General features: G+C 39.3%; 1 protein-coding gene across 1 annotated transcript in view; it reads right to left on the bottom strand.

Annotated features, from left to right (window-relative positions):
* Positions 1-21,887, bottom strand: part of Pus10 (Pseudouridine synthase 10) — a 122,480-nt gene that overhangs the window by 84,022 nt on the left and 16,571 nt on the right. The window contains exon 3 of the mRNA XM_070085655.1: positions 17,222-17,359. Within this exon, the coding sequence (XP_069941756.1) occupies positions 17,222-17,359 (138 nt within the window). The remainder of the gene's footprint in view (positions 1-17,221; positions 17,360-21,887) is intronic.

Raw genomic sequence — 21,887 nt, 5'->3', positions numbered from 1 at the left:
CAGAACAGCCTATCATAGAAAAGTTGACAAGGGAAAATGACAGACAGTGGTGACTTGTACTTAGCTCTGTGGTGACCTATACTTAGCTCAGTGAGGACATGTCGAGTGTGCTCTCTGCGAACTGAACCAAGATGCCCTCCATCGAGTAACTTTACCAGCAGCTTAAGGAAGAATTGAGGGTGGCGAAGATGGAGATACGGCGATTGACTGAGGAAAACGAGAGGATCCGTAGTGGTCCTCCTGTTGTGAGTCGTCAGGTCAAGAAGGGGGACCTGGACAGTGGCTGGACAGCACGGAACGAAGTTGACGATCAAGAAGATGAATGGAAAGGTAGAAACGATGAAGAAGAAAGAGACTGCTGTGGAAACTGTTGTGGAAACATCTAATGCATTCTCCATACTACCCGACGAATGAGAGTCGACTACTGGGAACATCATGATGAACGACACCAAGGAAGGTAAGAATATTGTTGTTGTTGGGGGTAGCAAGGTTAGGTACATAGATAGGGCCTTCTGCTTGAAGGACAGAAGTAGGAGACAGAGGGTTTGCTTTCCTGGGGCTGGGATACAGGATATTGTTAGCCAGCTTGACAACATCATGAACGGTAATGGGATCAATCCTATTATCTGCCTCAGTGCTGGAGGCAAAGATGTAGGCACCGTAGAAGTGTGGATTTAGTTAGAAGGTTCAGGACAGCAATAGACGTAATTAGGAAGAAGGGGGTGGCGCCCTGTTATATGTGGCATTTTGCCAAGAAGGGGTGTTGGAAATGAATGGTTGTCCAGAGTAACTGGACACACGATTCTCACTTGATTCTCAAGTGAGAATCGTTTGATCTGAGAGGGACTTGACCTCTCAGTGACTACATTCTCTCTTCTACCAGCCTGCACCTCTCGACTGAAGAAGCCTACTGTGTAGGCGAAACGTTTTGAAATAAAGTTGCCAAACTGCTGCCCATGGGTCTTACCTACCAACCTGTCAGTATTATATACCATTTTGATATTCAGTAGGCCTGTTGGCCCATACTAGGCAGGTCCTTCACAACCCATCCCACTAGCAGAATATTTGCCCACCCCAATTTTCAATGCTACCCAAGCAATAAGAACATAAGAAAGGAGGAACACTGCAGTAGGCCTGTTGGCCCATACTAGGCAGGTCCTTCATAAATACAACCCACTAACAGAATAAATGCTACCCAAGCAATAAGCATTGACAATTCTATTTGCTCACGTGCAAGTCCCACTCAAATTGAACCCCTCTCACTGAGGTATTTATCCAACCTAAATTTAAAACTCCTAGGTAGTAGGTTGGTAGACAGCAACCACCCAGGGAGGTACTACCATCCTGCCAAGTGAGTGTAAAACAAAAGCCTGTAATTATTTTACATGATGGTAGGATTGCTGGTGTCCATTTTTTGTCTCATAAACATGCAAGGTTTCAGGTACGTCTTGCTACTTCTACTTACACTTAGGTCACACTACACATACATGTACAAGCATATATATATACACACCCCTCTGGGTTTTCTTCTATTTTCTTACTAGTTCTTGGTCTTGTTTATTTCCTCTTATCTCCATGGGGAAGTGGAACAGAATTCTTCCTCCGTAAGCTATGCGTGTTGTAAGAGGCGACTAAAATGCCAGGAGCAAGAGGTTAGTAACCCCTTCTCCTGTATATTTTACAAAATTTAAAAAGAGAAACTTTTGTTTTTCTTTTTGGGCCACCCTGCCTTGGTGGGATATGGCCAGTTTGTTGAAAAAAAAAAAAAATTTAAAACTACCCAAGATTTTAGCTTCAACTCGACCTTGGGTAGCTTTAAAAAGAGAATGGACAAATATATGAGTGGGAGGAGCATGTATGTATATACAATAGATCTTTCTTTCTTTTTTCAACAAACCAGCCATATCCCACCAAGGCAGGGTGGCCCAAAAAGAAAAATGAAAGTTTCTCTTTTTAAATTTAGTAATTTATACAGGAGAAGGGGTTACTAGCCCCTTGCTCCCAGCACTTTAGTTGCCTCTTACAACATGCATGGCTTACAGAGGAAGAATTCTGTTCCACTTCCCCATGGAGATAAGAGGAAATAAACAAGAACAAGAACCAGAAGGAAAATAGAAGAAAACCCACAGGGGTGTGTATATATATGCTTGTACATATATGTGTAGTGTGACCTAAGTGTAAGTAGAAGTAGCAAGACGTACCTGAAATCTTGCATATTTATGAGACAGAAAAATGGACACCAGCAATCCTACCATCATGATATACAATAGAGATATATATTTCATGATGCTGTCATGTCTTATATGATTGTTCATGGTTCAATTGTATTAGATTTCCCTACAATATATTGGGGCACCAAACATTCGCAATTTTTCAACATTCGCGAGGCTCTTGATCCCCTAACCCTCGTGAATGTTGAGGGAGACCTATACTCTGTGTTCAGGTACCATGAGCCACCTGGAAATCCTGCCACCAGTACCCTCAATTTTGGTGATGGTGGCTGAGGAGCTTAAGTAGGAAATACTCAAAATGCAGAGCACTAGATTATTATTACATTCATGGAGGAAATGTCAAACCCATAGGGGTCCTGCAGCATACTGGGGAAATAGGAGGTAATCAGATTCACTAAAAAGAAAGAAAGATTGGGTCGAATTCCTTGGATTTTGATATTAAGAAATTTTGATATTAAGATTTTGATAATAAGAATCTTAATAGTAACTGTCATGGAGTAACTCTGGGTAATAATAATTTTAGAAATTGTGTAAAAACAAAGGTGAATAGGAAAAATGTGCAGAAGAAAAAACATATGATGGTATTTTATGCTAACAGTCGAAGTGCAAGAAATAAGATTAATGAACTACGTTTGGTAGCATGTGCTGGGAACTTTGATGTCATTGCATTAACTGAAACATGGTATGATTTAAAGAGTTGGGATGTGATTGCTGAGTGTAATATTCAAGGGTTTAAGTTGTTCCATGTGGATAGATGTAATGGGAAAGGGGGGAGGAGTTGCATATGTTCGAGAAAATATTAATTGTTTCATAAAAGCAGGTATAAAAACAGATGGAACAGTAACAGAATCTGTTTGGGTAGAGTTTGCAGCAGGTCAAGAAAAACTAATTCTAGGTGTAATATACTGACCTCCAGGCTTGGATCATGATAGAGGGAGACTTCTTTGGGACGAAATTGTTAGGGCTTCTAGACACAATAACATAGTGATAGTAGGGGATTTTAACTTTAGTCAAATTGACTGGAATTCTTTGACCAGTAATCTGGAGTCCAGTGACTTTATGGAAACAGTTCAGGACTGTTTTCTGAAGCAGTGTGTAACAGAGCCTACCAGGGGTAATAATTTGCTAGACCTAGTCTTGTCAAAAAGGAAACACTCGTAAATAATCTGGAGATCACTGAAGAGCTTGGCGCAAGTGATCACAAATCCATCACTTTTAGCATTAACTGGGAATACAAGAATAATGATAATACTGTAAAAATCCCTGATTTTCGCTCTGCCGATTATAGTGGACTTAGGGAACACCTGTCAAATCTTGATTTGGGTTATCTAGCTAATGATTTTATTGACAATGATCATACTTATGATTACGAAGGGATCTCCATTTATGATTTTTTTCTTGATAATGTACACTGTGCTCAGAGTATATACATTCCCCAGAGAGAAATTAACCCATTTAGGATCTTTTTTTTTTTTTTTTAAATAACGATCCCAAATGGGTTAACAGGAGGCTAAAGCATCTATTAGGGGAGAAAAGGGGAATTTATATGCGCATCAGAAGAGGAGAGGTTAACCTTACTGACCAATATGTTCAGCTTAAAAGAGAAGTAAAACAGGGGATTAGAAAGGCTAAACATGACTATGACCTCTGAAAATTGGGAACTGACAGCTGACGGATAACGAACGGATGACTATGTTTTGTCAGTTTTTACACAGGAAGACAAATGAGATTCCAGAAATTAACAATTATTCAGTTCCTGACGAATTCAAATTGACTAATATTACTGTCACAAGGGACATGGTTATCAAACAGATAGACAAACTGAAGCATAGTAAGTCCCCAGGGCCCGATGAGTTGTTTTCCAGGGTACTTAAGGAATGCAAGATGGAACTTAGTCAGCCATTAACAAGTGTGTTTAATGCGTCCATCCCTACTGGTGTTGTGCCAGAGTTGTGGAAGCTGACTAATGTGGTTCCTATATTCAAATCAGGGGATAAGTCCGTTCCTTCAAATTACCATCCAATAAGCCTGATATCTATAGTGGGCAAGTTACTAGAATCAATTATAGCTGACATTATTAGAAGTCACCTTGAAGAGGATAACTTGATAAATGAATCTCAGTGTGGGTTCACGAGAGGTCGTTCCTGCCTGACAAATTTACTGACGTTCTTCAAAAGAACAATTGAGGCAGTAGACAGTGATAAAGAATATGATATTGTTTATTTGGATTTTAGTAAAGCCTTCGATAGAGTACGTACCTCACAAGAGACTCTTAAGAAAAGTGGCAGCTCATGGTATAGGAGGTAAAGTTCTAGCATGGACTGAGGCATGGCTTACTGTTACGCGCCCCTACTTCACTCCATTATATACAAAAATAATAGGCCTGGTTAAAATAAGTTCTGTAATAATATATCGCGAACCACTTTATTACTAGCTAGATAATGCAGGTTCGACTATATATTATTATCGGGTACAGTATGAATCATCAACAGTACTCTCATTGTATTATATTGTATTATATTATATCTTTCCCGATGATTATTATAATTATAATATTATATTATATTATTATTAGGTTAGGTATTACGAATGTGTAACCACTACTGTAGTGACCAATTGGTGGTTCTAGAATTGACGCCACGCGTCGCCTTCGGGCCGAGCTGAAGTCATACTATGAAGTAGTTGAGTGAGTGAGTCAGCTCCTAGCTCTGACTCGGTACGGGTCTTCAACCCAAAGCTCCTAGCTTAAACTAAAACTTTATACCAAGTCTATTGTCTTGCCTTTGCCATTAGTTTCCTGAAGTCTGGTAATTCATGTCACTTATGAAAGATAACTATTTCGTTACCCTAGACCTTTCTAAATGAGTTAAAGGGTGAGATTAGTTGATTATTAATTGAAATTATTGTATCATACTCTATTAATGAGAATTTGAACGTAAGATTGGGTTTCTTGCTATATAGTATTTCATTTATAATTGCTTGTGGTTATTTTAATTCACTAACCAAATACCAATGAAGCTAAATGATTGGTAATAAAATAAAACTAACAAAAAAATGGAGTTATTTGTGCCCCTATTGTTACTGTGAAGATTAAGTCGTAACAAATGGGTTGTCTGTCCGGGATCTACTTACCCTGAAGTACATATTTGTTTTGCATTAAAATTAAGCTCCCTTGTGAGAATTAAGAAAATGGATCCAGAAATTAAGTCATTATTAGATGAATTAACAGAGGCTACTCTTGACACTTTAAAATTACAGACGTGTTGGCAAATAGCTAGACAGTTAGATATACCTTATAATAGATACCATAGCGCAGAGACTCTTAGGTCCCTAATTAAGGATAGATTATTTCCGAAATCCCAAGCAATGCCAGAATTAGATTCGGAAGATAGTTTTATTTCTCAGTTCGAGGAAGTAGAAATCCCACGGACGGGAACTGCCTTAAATAATGAAGTTGAGCCAGGGTTTACAAGGCCTTACTACTCAGTCCAGTCTCAAAGCTCTCCCCCGTTCATTTCCCCGGAGTATGTATCGGTGGTTGGAACGAACCCTCAGTCAAATGACGGGGATAATTTTAGGACTGGTACTCGTCCCAAAATACTTCCGGAGAAGACGCCCGAATTCCCCTCGGTGTCATTACCTCTTGGGAATTTCACGTCCGAACAACTAGAGAGAATAGAACGCATATTACTATTACAAAACTCTCAAATCGAAGCTAGAAGACGTCTAAACGAGGAAGAATTTAGGCGTGAAAGGTTTCGTTTTGAAACAAAGCAGAAGGGAGTTCCGGAAGAAAGAGACGTGAAGAGCACGGAAACCGGGTTTGACTTGCATAAAGCAGCTCTGATGGTACCTAAGTTTAACAAAACAGACTTAGATGAATTCTTTGAAATTTTTGAGAATCAGGCACGTTCAATGGGCTGGCCCAAAGACAAATGGGCCACATTGCTGCACACGTCTCTATATGGAAAGGCGCAGTCTTGTGTCGCCTCCTTACCATATGAGTTTTATGTCCAGTACGACGTAGTAAAGAGAACTATTTTAGAAGCATATGACATGCTCCCTATTAGTTACCAAATAGCTTTTCGTTCCATGAAACGGCAAACAGGACAAACTTATTTAGATTTTGCCCGAGGGAAAACAGTGGCGTTTGAACGTTGGTGTCGAGCTTCTTGGGTCACGACTTTAAAAGATCTATCACAATTAATGTTACTAGAAGATTTGTATGCAAATTTTCCAGAGGGAGTTTGCCAGTATCTTGTTGGCCATCCGCAAACGACGTTGTTAGAGACTGCCGCGCTGGCAGACAACTTTGAGATTTCCCAGAGGTTGGTACAATCTGAAAGCAGCCACATTATCAAACCAGCAACGAGAACCGAACCTGCGAAGCCTTTTGGTAAGCGATCTACCCAACCCGTTCACTCCCGTGTAACGAGTAAACCCGAAGTAAAACACCAAATTCAATCGAGCCCATCCTATAGACCAGATAGGTCATGGGAAAAAATTAAATGTTCGTACTGTTCGAAGCTGGGACATTTCAAATCACAATGCTTTAAGCGTGATAGGGACCAGGGAAGGAGTCCATCCTATAGATTGCCCACACAAATAATATCCTCTACGACTCATCCAAGGAAGTCCGAGCCAAGAGTAGACGCTCTGTCCCAAGGAAAAGGAACAGATCCTCCTAGTTGACTAAGCAGAATATGGGTATCATCGTCAGACTTGTCAAGGGCTATGAGTCCTTACTTTTCCAAAAGCAAAGTAGGAATTACCGATAGCCAGTTGTTGCAGTAAATTCCTTTAGGGATACGGGATCCTACTTAACATTATTAAGAGAAGGACTGTTATCATTCCCCGCCGGATCATATACAGGTTTCGACGCTCTGTTGGAAGCTTATGGTGGCTCCACTACGCGAGTACCCCTGTACAAGTTATATGTCGAAACTCCTATTTTTACAGGCTGGACGTCAATCGGAGTGTCTCCAACTAACTTCCCCATAAAAGACGTAGACCTATTGATTGGGAACGACTTAGCGGAAGAAGGAATATGGAAAGAGCCCATAGTTATGGAAAATCCAACCGAGGAAAATTACGTCATCGAAGCCCGACGAACGGAACCTACTCTCTTTCCTCTGAGCGTAGTAACCCGGGCAATGACCAAACAGTCGCGTTCTCCATTGGTATCGGAGGAAGTCATGGACGACGTCGACGTAGGAGTAGGAGACATATTCAACGAAAGCTCAAGTTTTGAGCTAACAGTTCACCCGGAACCAATACCAGTTCCTAAGTCGGTGGTTTCCGAAATAGATTTATTCTCGAAGGAGGATCTAGTAAGAGAACTCCAAATAGACCCCTCCTTAAGTGACATCAGGAAGCTTGCTGTGTCGGGAGAAGAAGCCCTTAAAAGTGACAGCTCTTACTATTGGGAGAAGGACTTACTGAAAAAGAAACTAGGATCTCTTAAAAGTGATCATCTACTGGTCTTGCCTACCCCGTTTAGAAATTTAGCAAGTAAGTTTGCTCATGACAGTCCTCAAGGTGGACATCTGGGACAAAAGAAGACTTTTAGAAAAATTTCTAAGCACTTCACATGGCCAAAAATGAAGGAAGAAGTGGAACGGTATGTAAGAAGCTGTTCCGTGTGTCAACTAGTAGGCAAACCTGCACATAATCCACCACCTGCGCCGTTGAACCCTATACAAGTAAGAGGCGAACCCTTTTCACGTCTGGTGATCGACTGTGTCGGCCCGCTACCCAAGACTCGGCAGGGCAACCAGTTCCTGTTCACTATCATGGACACAGTCACCAGGTACCCAGAAGCAGTTCCTCTCAGGAGGATTAATGCTCGCCTAATAGTGAGAGCACTGATTAAGTTCTTCTCTCACTTCGGATTTCCAAGAGAAGTTCAATCGGATCAAGGGTTGAATTTTACTTCAAAATTTTTCCGTGAAGCCTTGGCTCAGTTAGGGGTCAAGACGGTTTACGCGACGGCCTATCGACCCCAATCACAAGGCGTGGTGGAAAGGTTCCATCAAACTTTGAAGATTATGATGAGGTCCTATTGTTTACAGTATTCCAAAGATTGGGATGAAGGTATTCCACTACTCTTGTTTGCCCTAAGAGAAAGCGAACAAGACAACTTGAAGTTTTCGCCATTTGAGTTAATATATGGGCATCAAATTAGAGGACCAGTACAGGTTCTCAAAGAAGCTTGGACCGGGCAAGAAACGCCAACTTTTAGGAGCTCTCCTACCTTAATGGAAGAACGCCTGAGCCTAGCTAGAGAATTGGCTGCCGAAAACTTACGACAAGCACAGAGTAAGATGAAGGAGGAATACGATCGTCGAACTAAGCTTCATTCATTTGAACCAAAAGATCAAGTTCTGGTTCAACGATTTCATCAGGGACATGCTCTACAGCCCAAATTTGAAGGTCCTTTAGAAATCGTGAAGCGCCTAAGTGACGTGAACTACTTGGTAAGGACGCCGAAGAAGAGGAACTCACAACGGACGTATCACGTTAACCAACTTAAACCCTATTCAGGAATCGTTTCACCAGTTTCTACTATAACTCCTCTGAACCAAGAACGGGTTCCAGTAAGTTCGGATGAAATGATAGGAATACCAGTTCTTCTGAACAATTCGACAGCCTTAAAGAATTTAAATTCTCTACTGATAAATCTGGAAGTGGACAAAGGACCCGAAATAAAATCCCTGATTAAGGCAAATCTCCACCTATTCAACGACGTCCCAAAACCGTGTACGTTGGGTGTGCACGATGTTACTCTCAGAGAACCTACTCCAATCAAGCAATCTCCCTACAGAGTGAGTCCCAAGAAACAAGGTGAGCTAGAGGCAGAGGTGAACTTCTTACTCTCACACGGGTTGATAAAACCAAGTAACAGTCCTTGGGCATCCCCGTGCATTCTAGTCCCCAAACCAGATGGGACCTCCCGTATGTGCACGGATTTTAGAAAAGTCAATGCTGTAACAGTACCTGATGGGTTTCCAATACCCAGAATTGACGACTTAATAGACAAGGTCTCCAGAGCTAAGTATATCAGTAAATTGGACTTGTTAAGAGGGTATTACCAAGTCCCGTTGTCACCAAGAGCTCAAGAGATATCGGCTTTTATGATACCTGGTGGCCTATACAAGTATTGCATTATGCCCTTCGGCTTCTGTAACGCGGCTTCTACGTTCCAGCGTATTATGAACATACTTACGGGCGGATTGGACGGAGTAGAAGCTTACTTAGACGACTTAGTCGTATACAGCAACAGTTGGCCCCAACACCTTAGACAGCTTAAAGCCTTGTTTGACACCTTAAGTAAACATAATTTTACAGTGAATTTGTCCAAGTGTGAGTTTGGCCAGACGAAAATTAAATACTTAGGATTTCAGATTGGACAAGGTGAAGTCGCTCCTTTGAACGCCAAAGTAAAGGCCCTCTTAGAATTTCCTACCCCTAAGGATAGGAAAAGCGTATCAAGATTTTTAGGAGTTGCCAGTTACTACCGTCGGTTCTGTCTGAATTTTGCACAGGTAGCTTTTCCCCTAACTGAATTAACAAGTCCAAAAACAAAGTTTTCATGGACCCAGGACTGTGAAATTGCTTTTAATCGTTTAAAAAGATTACTATCCTCTTCCCCAGTATTGCTAAGTCCAGATTTTAATAAACCATTCCACTTACAAATAGATGCCAGTGCGTATGCTTTGGGAGCCGCATTGTTACAGAAGGCTCCAAATTCTGACCTATTACAACCTGTTTCTTATTTTTCTTCTAAGTTAAAGAAACACCAAATTAATTATTTAACTATAGAAAAAGAAGCCTTAGCTCTCGTTGTATGCCTAGAGAATTCTGATGTATATTTAGGATCTTCTACCCATCAGATATCAGTGTACTCCGATCACAATCCTTTGACCTTCATAAATACTATGAAATCGAAGAATGCGAGAATACTTCATTGGGCTTTGAGAATTCAACCCTTCTCTATCTCTATTTCCCATATAAAAGGAAAACATAATCTCATTGCTGATGCCCTCTCTAGGCCTTGAAATTTTTATTAATATACCTTTATTTTAACAGTATGAGTCAGTACTTTTATGACCATCTATGTTGTGGAGAAAGCTGGAGATGATGTAGGACTGCTGTCTATGTTACAACCTCTGCTACTATGACAGATGCTACCCACCACAGAGAGTACAAGTCAATGGCGACCGTCAGTCGCGAGGGGGGAGGTGTTACGCGCCCCTACTTCACTCCATTATATACAAAAATAAAAGGCCTGGTTAAAATAAGTTCTGTAATAATATATCGCGAACCACTTTATTACTAGCTAGATAAAGCAGGTTCGACTATATATTATTATCGGGTACGGTATGAATCATCAACAGTACTCTCATTGTATTATATTGTATTATATTATATCTTTCCCCATGATTATTATAATTATAATATTATATTATATTATTATTAGGTTAGGTATTACGAATGTATAACCACTACTGTAGTGACCAATTAGTGGTTCTAGAATTGACGCCACGCGTCGCCTTCGGGCCGAGCTAAAGTCATACTATGAAGTAGTTAAGTGAGTGAGTCAGCTCCTAGCTCTGATTCTGTACGGGTCTTCAACCCAAAGCTCCTAGCTTAAACTAAAACTTTATACCAAGTCTATTGTCTTGCCTTTGCCATTAGTTTCCTGAAGTCTGGTAATTCATGTCACTTATGAAAGATAACTATTTCGTTACCCTAGACCTTTCTAAACGAGTTAAAGGGTGAGATTAGTTGATTATTAATTGAAATTATTGTATCATACTCTATTAATGAGAATTTGAACGTAAGATTGGGTTTCTTGCTATATAGTATTTCATTTATAATTGCTTGTGGTTATTTTAATTCACTAACCAAATACCAATGAAGCTAAATGATTGGTAATAAAATAAAACTAACAAAAAAAATGGAGTTATTTGTGCCCCTATTGTTACTGTGAAGATTAAGTCGTAACACTTACCAATAGACAGCAGAGAGTTTCGATTAATGGGGTCAAATCTGAATGGGGATTAGTCACTAGTGACATTCCACAAGGATCAATTTTAGGCCCTCTCTTGTTCATAATTTACATTAATGACCTTGATGAAGGGATTACAAGTGACATGAGTAAATTTGCTGATGATACAAAGATAGGCCATGTGATTCATTCTGAGGAGGATAGCAATGAACTCCAGGAGGATTTGGACAAATTAATGTCTTGGTCTGAAAAATGCCAGATGAAGTTCAATGTGGATAAGTGTAAGGTACTACTCCTTGTTAATGAAAATAACCCTCGTAGCTATAAACTAGGCGAAGTAGAGCTTGATCATACAGAATGTGAAAAAGACTTGGGAGTCACGGTAAGCAGAAACCTAAAGCCAAGACAGTAGTGCCTAAGTGTGTGCAACAAGGCTAACAGATTACTTGGATTTATCTCAAGAAGTATAAGTAACATAAGTCCAAAAGTTATTTTACAGCTCTATACATCACTAGTGAGGCCTCAGTTAGATTATGCTGCTCAGTTTTGGTCTCCTTACTACAGGATGGATATAGACTCATTAGAGAACATACAGAGAAGAATGACTAAAATGATTTACTGTGTAAGGAATCTCACGTACGAAGATAGACTTACAGCCTTAAATCTCCACACTCTGGAGAAACGTAGAATGAGGGGAGACATCACTGAAGTGTATAAGTGGATGACGGGCATAAACAAAGAAGATATTAACCCCTTGACTGTCGCAATCCCCAATCCTGAGGTGTCTCCTTGTGTCGCAAAATTTAAAAAAAAAAAAAAAAAATTTTCTTATGAAATGATAGAGAATCTTTTCCTGATTGTAATGACACCAAAAAAACAAAATTTGATGGAAAACTGACGGAATTATGCTCTCGCGAAGTTAGCGACCTCGGCGATATTTACAAATCGGCGATTTCGCCCACTTTGAGCCCTATTTTCGGCTAATTCCATTGTTCCAGTCGACCAAACTCATAGCTATTTCTTTAGAACTCCATTTTTTTCTATCGATTGAGTACAAGAAACTGCCCATTTACTGATTTCAACTACCCAACAACGTGGTCAGAAATCTGCAATTTGGCCAATTTCACAAAAATTAAAAAATATGACAATTTCAAAATAAGGACCAGAATGAACAATGCAGACACTCCTGGCTCTAAAATAACATTTTCTTTGTTCATCAGTCATGTCTCCAGGCCCTTGTGATATTACTCTTGCTTCCTATTTTGAATTTATATTCAAACAAAAAATAGAAGATTTACTGTTATGCAGACTACTGCAATATTGTAATAATTGTATAAAGAACATCAACCCATTCATGACTGCATATTAGAATGGCTAGTTGGACATTTATTGGACAATGACATCACTTGTTTACTTTTGAACATCGGCAAAAATCAAACAATTCCCGTACTTTGAGCTCCATTTCCAGGGTCCTTTTATGGTAAAATCAATCAAAATCACCTCTATTTCTATAATATATTTTCCATTCTATTAAATGAGACCAAGAAAACGAGAATACAACCATAAATATACGAAAATAGACCACAAAGTCGGCATTTTAATTAAAAAAAACAGTTTTTTTTTTACTCATTATGCACTGCGTGCTCCAGGATTTTTTTTATATGGTCCACACTGACCACACAGACCCATTCTCTCACATGTGGGCCTACCAGCTTTCTCCTGCTTGATTTGAAACCGCTAGATTTTTGTTTTTTTTCAACAAGTCGGCCGTCTCCCACCGAGGCAGGGTGACACAAAAATGAAAGAAAATCCCCAAAAAGAAAATACTTTCATCATCATTCAACACTTTCACCACACTCACACATTATCACTGTTTTTGCAGAGGTGCTCAGAATACAACAGTTTAGAAGCATATACGTATAAAGATACATAACATATCCCTCCAAACTGCCAATATCCCAAACCCCTCCTTTAAAGTGCAGGCATTGTACTTCCCATTTCCAGGACTCAAGTCTGACTATATGAAAATAACAGGTTTCCCTGAATCCCTTCACTAAATATTACCCTGCTCACACTCCAACAGATCGTCAGGTCCCAAGTACCATTTGTCTCCATTCACTCCTATCTAATACGCTCACGCATGCTTGCTGGAAGTCCAAGCCCCTCGCCCACAAAACCTCCTTTACCCCCTCTCTCCAACCCTTTCGAGAACGACCCCTACCCCTCCTTCCTTCCCCTATAGATTTATATGCTTTCCATGTCATTCTACTTTGATCCATTCTCTCTAAATGACCAAACCACCTCAACGAACCCTCTTATGCCCTCTGACTAATACTTTTATTAACTCCACACCTTTTCCTAATTTCCACACTCCGAATTTTCTGCATAATATTTACACCACACATTGCCCTTAGACAGGACATCTCTACTGCCTCCAACCATCTCCTCGCTGCTGCATTTACCACCCAAGCTTCACATCCATATAAGAGTGTTGGTACTACTATATTTTCATACATTCCCTTCTTTACCTCCATAGATAACGTTTTTTGACTCCATATATACCTCAATGCACCACTCACCCTTTTCCTTCATCAATTCTATGATTAACCTCATCCTTCATAAATCCATCCGCCGACACGTCAACTCCCAAGTATCTGAAAACATTCACTTCTTCCATACTCCTCCTCCCAAATTTGATATCCAATTTTTCTTTATTTAAATCATTTGACACCCTCATCACCTTACTCTTTTCTATGTTCACTTTCAACTTTCTACCTTTACACACATTCCCAAACTCATCCACTAACCTTTGCAATTTTTCTTGAGAATCTCCCATAAGCACAGTATCATCAGCAAAAAGTAACTGTGTCAATTCCCATTTTGAATTTGATTCCCCATAATTTAATCCCACCCCTCTCCCAAACACCCTAGCATTTACTTCTTTTACAACCCCATCTATAAATATATTAAACAACCATGGTGACATTACACATCCCTGTTTAAGACCTACTTTTACCGGGAAGTAGTCTTCCTCTCTTCTACACACCCTAACCTGAGCCTCACTATCCTCATAAAAACTCTTTACAGCATTTAGTAACTTACCACCTATTCCATATACTTGCAACATCTGCCACATTGGTCCTCTATCCACTCTAGCATATGCCTTTTCTAAATCCATAAATGCAATAAAAACTTCCCTACCTTTATCTAAATACTGTTCACATATATGCTTCAATGTAAACACTTGATCTACACATCCCCTACCCACTCTGAAACCTCCTTGCTCATCCGCAATCCTACATTCTGTCTTACCTCTAATTCTTTCAATTATAACCCTAACGTACACTTTACCTGGTATACTCAGTAAACTAATTCCTCTATAATTTTTACAATCTCTTTTGTCCCCTTTCCCTTTATATAAAGGGACTATACATGCTCTCCACCAATCCCTAGGTACCTTCCCCTCTTTCATACATTTATTAAACAAAAGTACCAACCACTCCAACACTATATCCCCCCTGCTTTTAACATATCTGCCATGATCCCATAAGTTCCAGCTGCTTTACCCCCTTTCATTCTACGTAATGCCTCACGTACCTCCCCCACACTTACATTCTGCTCTTCTTCACTCCTAAAAGATGGTATACCTCCCTGGCCAGTGCATGAAATTACCACCTCCCTTTCTTCCTCAACATTTAAAAGTTCCTCAAAATATTCTCGCCATCTACCTAATACCTCCCTCTCCCCATCTACTAACTCCCCTACTCTGTTTTTAACTGACAAATCCATACTTTCCCTAGGCTTTCTTCACTTGTTTAACTCACTCCAAAAATTTTTTCTTACTTTCATTAAAATTTCTTGACAGTGCCTCTCCCACTCTATCATCTGCTCTCCTTTTGCACTCTCTCACCACTCTTTTTACCTTTCTTTTACTCTCCATATACTCTGCTCTTCTTATAACACTTCTGCTTTGTAAAAACCTCTCATAAGCTAACTTTTTTTCTTTTATCACACCCTTTACTTCATCATTCCACCAATCACTCCTCTTTCCTCCTGCACCCACCCTCCTATAACCACAAACTTCTGCCCCACATTCTAATACTGCATTTTTAAAACTATTCCAACCCTCTTCAACCCCCCCACTACTCATCTTTGCACTAGCCCACCTTTCTGCCAATAGTCGCTTATATCTCACCAGAACTTCCTCCTCCCTTAGTTTATACACTTTCACCTCCCTCTTACTTGTTGTTGCCACCTTCCTCTTTTCCCATCTACCTCTTACTCTAACTGTAGCTACAACTAAATAATGATCCAATATATCAGTTGCCCCTCTATAAACATGTACATCCTGGATCCTACCCATCAACCTTTTATCCACCAATACATAATCTAATAAACTACTTTCATTACGTGCTACATCATACCTTGTATATTTATTTATCCTCTTTTTCATAAAATATGTATTACTTATTACCAAATCTCTTTCTACACATAGCTCAATTAAAGGCTCCCCATTTACATTTACCCCTGGCACCCCAAATTTACCTACTACTCTCTCCATAACATTTTTACCCACTTTAGCATTGAAATCCCCAACCACCATTACTCTCACACTTGATTCAAAACTCCCCACGCATTCACTCAACATTTCCCCAAATCCCTCTCTCTCCTCTACACTTCTCTCTTCTCCAGGTGCATACACGCTTACTATAACCCACTTTTCACATCCAATCTTTATTTTACTCCACACAATCCTTGAATTTATACATTTATAATCCCTCTTTTCCTGCCATAGCTATAATTTATGAGTACAGTGGACCCCCGCTTAACGATCACCTCCAAATGCGACCAATTATGTAAGTGTATTTATGTAAGTGCGTTTGTACGTGTATGTTTGGGGGTCTGAAATGGACTAATCTACTTCACAATATTCCTTATGGGAAAAAATTCGGTCAGTACTGGCACCTGAACATACTACTGGAATGAAAAAAGTTCGTTAACCGGGGGTCCACTGTATATATACGTCAAACACGGTACCTCGTAAGACGTATATATACGGCCGCGACAGTCAAAGGGTAAATAAAGTACTGAGGGTGTCAAACCAGGTAAGAACCAGAAATAATGATTTTAAGTTGGATAAATTTAGATTTAGAAAGGACATAGGTAAGTACTGGTTTTCTAAGAGTTGTGGATGCATGGAACAATCTTCCCAGTAGGATGATAGAGGCTAGGACCTTGGATAGCTTTAAGAAGAGATTGGACAAATATATGAGTGGGAGGGGCTGGGTTTGATTGGTGTCATTGGGTACGGGAGTTAATTCTTGGGTAGCTTTGGGTAAAGGTCGTTTTGATGAGGACCTGCCTTGTATGGGCCAGTAGGCCTTCTGCAGTGTTCCTCCATTCTTATGTTCTTATTAAGAGTGCCTCACCAGCATCAAAGCACCTCTCTTGAGGGGAGAGCACTAGACACAAGAAACATATTAGGCATACATATGAAAGATTTACAGCTTCTATTTCTTATAACATGAACACCTAATCTTTAAAATGGCTTAAGTTCTGCTATGGATATTTTGCTAGAATGTGGTGCTACTTTCCTGTGATGGTACCCAGTGAGAAAGTTGATATGAAGTGCTATGGGTCACACACACTATAACCATTTTCCCATAATACTTTTATAATCTAACATGGCAAGGTGCCTCCCCATCTCATGAGTAGTAAAAATGGTGAGAAAGATGATAATTGAAAATTAAGTTGGAGTTGGCTAGTGGTATTTAAATAATTGTTAAGTAATTAGCTCACTGAAGTAAGAAGTAAAAATGTAAAGTGGTCACTGTCACTTAGGAAACAGCCAAATAAAAATGTTAAGTTAATATACAGTACTTTAGTCTCCAAGGGCAATGGTACTTCATGCAGTTTATACAAAGTGTATAACATCAGTTTACATATTTTAAAAACATAACCAAACTACTGAGATTCACACTTTTGTTGGGAATTGTGGATATGCTTGCAGCAGAAGTGCCCAGATCCAGTGAACTCGCAAGCTCAGGCTGACTGGAAATGACAATGCTAAAGTGAAGCCTGCTGCATCATGTCCTGCATGTGATACACTCTCACTCAGCTGAAAAAAAGCAAGCAAAAAAAAAAAAAGTTAAAGGGTTAACAAAATGCATTTGTATTCTATGAAAAAATAATGAAAGGTTCATAATTATGAAATATTGTAAAAGAAGGTAAATAACTTCAACAATCTTATCAAGTAATTACAGCGAAAAGCACTTAATTTATAAAAAGAAAGATTAAGCAACTTCATTATATATCACAAATGAGCATTAAGTAATGGACATGATCAAAATAAATAAATAAATATTTATTACACTATTAGTTGGTAGACAGTTAAACAAATAATCAAAATAAATAAATATTTCTTATATTTGTTGGTAGAAGGTTAAAAGAGTTGTGAATATTGGATACTGATACAAATTTCTAACTCTGACAATTTTAATATTGGTTACACTGATTTTCTTCTGAAACAAAAATTTTTCCTAATGTTCTCTATTTAGTACTGACTAAAAATTCTTCCCTTATTAGTACGTATAGTATATCTACAAATATGTTGGTGACTGAATCAAATTTTATTTTTTTTAACAAGTCAGCCATCTCCCACCGAGGCAGGGTGACCCAAAAAAGAAAGAAAATCCCCAAAAAGAAAATACTTTCATCATCATTCAACACTTTCACCACACTCACACATTATCACTGCTTTTGCAGAGGTGCTCAGAATACAACAGTTTAGAAGCATATACGTATAAAGATACACAACATATCCCTCCAAACTGCCAATATCCCAAGCCCCTCCTTTAAAGTGCAGGCATTGTACTTCCCATTTCCAGGACTCAAGTCCGGCTATATAAAAGTAACCGGTTTCCCTGAATCCCTTCACTAAATATTACCCTGCTCACACTACAACAGATCGTCAGATCCCAAATACCATTCATCTCCATTCACTCCTATCTAACACGCTCATGCATGCTTGCTGAAAGTCCAAGCTCCTCGCCCACAAAATCTCCTTTACCCCCTCCCTCCAACCTTTTTGAGGGTGACCCCTACCCTGCCTTCCTTCCCTGACAGATTTATACGCTCTCCATGTCATTCTACTTTGATCCATTCTCTCTAAATGACCAAACCACCTCAACAACCCCTCTTCAGCCCTTTGATTAATACTTTTATTAACTCCACACCTTCTCCTAATTTCCACACTCCGAATTTTCTGCATAATATTTACACCACACATTGCCCTTAGACAGGACATCTCCACTGCCTCCATCTCCTTGCTACAGCATTTACAATCCAAGCTTCACACCCATATAAGAGTGTTGGTACTACTATACTTTCATACATTTCCTTCTTTGCCTCCATAGGTAACGTTTTTTTGTCTCCACATATACCTCAATGCACCACTCACCTTTTTTCCTTTATCAATTCTATAATTAACTTCATCCTTCATAAATCCATCTGCTGACACGTCAACTCCCAAATATCTGAAAACATTCACTTCTTCCATACTCCTCCCCAATTTGATATCCAGTTTTTCTTTATCTAAATCATTTGATACCGTCATCACCTTACTCTTTTCTATGTTCACTTTCAACTTTCTACTTTTACACACTCTCCCAAACTAGTCCACTAACCTTTGCAATTTTTCTTGAGAATCTCCCATAAACACAGTATCATCAGCAAAAAGTAACTATGTCAATTCCCATTTTGTATTTGATTCCCCATAATTTAATCCCACCCCTCTCCCGAACACCCTAGCATTTACTTCTTTTACAACTCCATCTATAAATATATTAAACAACCATGGTGACATTACACATCCCTGTCTAAGACCTACTTTTACCAGGAAGTAGTCTCCCTCCCTTCTACACACCTTAACATGAGCCTCACTATCCTCATAAAAACTCTTTACAGCATTTAGTAACTTACCACCTATTCCATATACCTGCAACATCTGCCACATTGCTCCCCTATCCACTATATCATATGCCTTTTCTAAATCTATAAATGCAATGAAAACATCCCTACCTTTACCTAAATACAGTTCACATATATGTTTCAATGTAAACACTTGATCTACACATCCCCTACCCATTCTAATACCTCCTTTCTCATTCGCAATCCTACATTCTGTCTTACGTCTAATTCTTTCAATAATAACCCTACTGCACACTTGTCCTGGTATACTCAGTAAACTAAATCCTCTATAATTTTTACAATCTCTTTTGTCCCCCTTCCCTTTATATAAAGGAACTATACATGCTCTCTGCCAGTCCCTAGGTACCTTCCCCTCTTTCATACATTTATTAAACCAAAATACCAACCACTCTAACACTATATCCCCCCCCTGCTTTTAACATTTCTGTCATGATCCCGTTAGTTCCAGCTGCTTTACCCCCATTTTATTCTGCGTAATGCCTCACGCACATCCCCCACACTCACATCCTGCTCTTCTTCACACCTAAAAGATGGTATACCTCTATGGCAAATGCATGAAATTACCACCTTCCATTCTTCATCGACATTTAAAAGTTCCTCAAAATATTCCCGCCATCTACCCAATACCTCCATCTCATCATCTACTAACTCCCCTGCTCTATTTTTTAGCTGACAAATCCATTCATTCCCTAGGCTTTCTTAACTTGTTTAACTCGCTCCAAAATTTTTTCTTATTTTCATTAAAATTACTTGACAGTGCCTCTCCTACTCTATCATCTGCTCTCCTTTTGCACTCTCACCACTCTCTTCACCTTTCTTTTACTTACCATATACTATGCTCTTCTTATAACACTTCTGCTTTGTAAAAACCTCTCATAAGCTACCTTTTTCTCTTTTATCAAACCCTTTACTTCTTTATTCCACCAATCACTCCCTTTCCTCCTGCACCCACCCTCCTATAGCCACAAACTTCTGCCTCACATTCTAATACTGCATTTTTAAAACTATTCCAACCCTCTTCAAACCCCCCATTACTCATACTTGCCCTAGCCTACCTTTCTGCCAATAGTTGCTTATATCTCACCCGAACTTCCTCCTCCCTTAGTTTATACACTTTCACCTCCCTCTTACTTGTTGTTGCCACCTTCCTCTTTTCCCATCTACCTCTTACTCTAACTGTAGCTACAACTAAATAATGATCCAATATATCAGTTGCCCCTCTATAAACATATACATCCTGGAGCCTACCCATTAACCTTTTATCCACCAATACATAATCTAACCAACTACTTTCATTACGTGCTACATCATACCTTGTATATTTACCCTCTTTTTCATAAAATATGTATTACTTACTAATGTTTGATAGAAATTCAGGAAGGCCCTGCTTATACAGCAGGTTAAGTTCCAGCCTACCGCTATAAAGCAAAAATCACAATGCATATAAAACTCTGATAACATGTTTACATTATCATATATTAAGTGAGCAATAGGGATAGGCCTTAAAAATGCACATACAGTGCAACCTCAACTTACGAGTTTAATCCATTCAGTGAACTAGCTTGTAACTCAGTTCATTTTTATATGAAATCAATTTTCCTCATTTAAATTAACTGAAATGCCATTAATCCGTTCCAGCGGAATTCTTGCTCTCAGGAGGCAGGACAAAATACTTTAATATAATGCTAATATCAACTCTACAGCTCATTTATGTATCACAAATGATCTAATATGACATAATAAACAATATTAATAACATTGAAACATGATATATGCTCTAGAATGAATAAAATAGGGCATACTTTGGCGAGTGGTGGCAGCCACTGCCGCTGTCGCACTGATCATATCTTCCCATTCTTCCCCTTCTGAAAACAGAGTGTTTGTGAGGCTAACTGCATTAGATCACTAGTTTCATAAGGAAACAATGTATTTATAAATAAAAAATATTGCATAAAAACAATAAAACATAATAGAGAATGTAAAGAATTTTTTTTTATTATTAACACACTGGCCGATTCCCACCAAGGCAGGGTGGCCTGAAAAAGAGAAACTTTCACCATCATTCACTCCATCAGGGTGCTTTACACTACAGTTTTTAAACTGCAACATTAACACCCCTCCTTCAGAGTGCAGGCACTGTACTTCCCATCTCCAGGACTCAAGTCCGGCCTGCCGGTTTCCCTGAACCCCTTCATAAATGTTACTTTGCTCACACTCCAACAGCACGTCAAGTATTAAAAACCATTTGTCTCCATTCACTCCTATCAAACACGCTCATGCATGCCTGCTGGAAGTCCAAGCCCCTCGCACACAAAACCTCCTTTACCCCCTCCCTCCAACCTTTCCTAGGCCAACCCCTACCCCGCCTTCCTTCCACTACAGACTGATACACTCTCCAAGTCATTCTGTTTCGCTCCATTCTCTCTACATGTCTGAACCACCTCAAGAACCCTTCCTCAGCCCTCTGGACAACAGTTTTGGTAATCCAGAGGGCTGAGGAAGGGTTGTTGAGGTGGTTCGGACATGTAGAGAGAATGGAGTGAAACAGAATGACTTCAAGAGTGTATCAGTCTGTGTGTGTGTGTATATATATATATATATATATATATATATATATGTGTGTGTGTGTGTGTGGCAGATGTTGCAAGTATATGGAA

This window comes from Cherax quadricarinatus, chromosome 16 (assembly GCF_038502225.1).
Source record: "Cherax quadricarinatus isolate ZL_2023a chromosome 16, ASM3850222v1, whole genome shotgun sequence".
Lineage (NCBI taxonomy): Eukaryota > Metazoa > Arthropoda > Malacostraca > Decapoda > Parastacidae > Cherax > Cherax quadricarinatus.
Note: the sequence above shows the minus strand (reverse complement) of the source record. Positions and strands in the feature narration are given on the sequence as shown.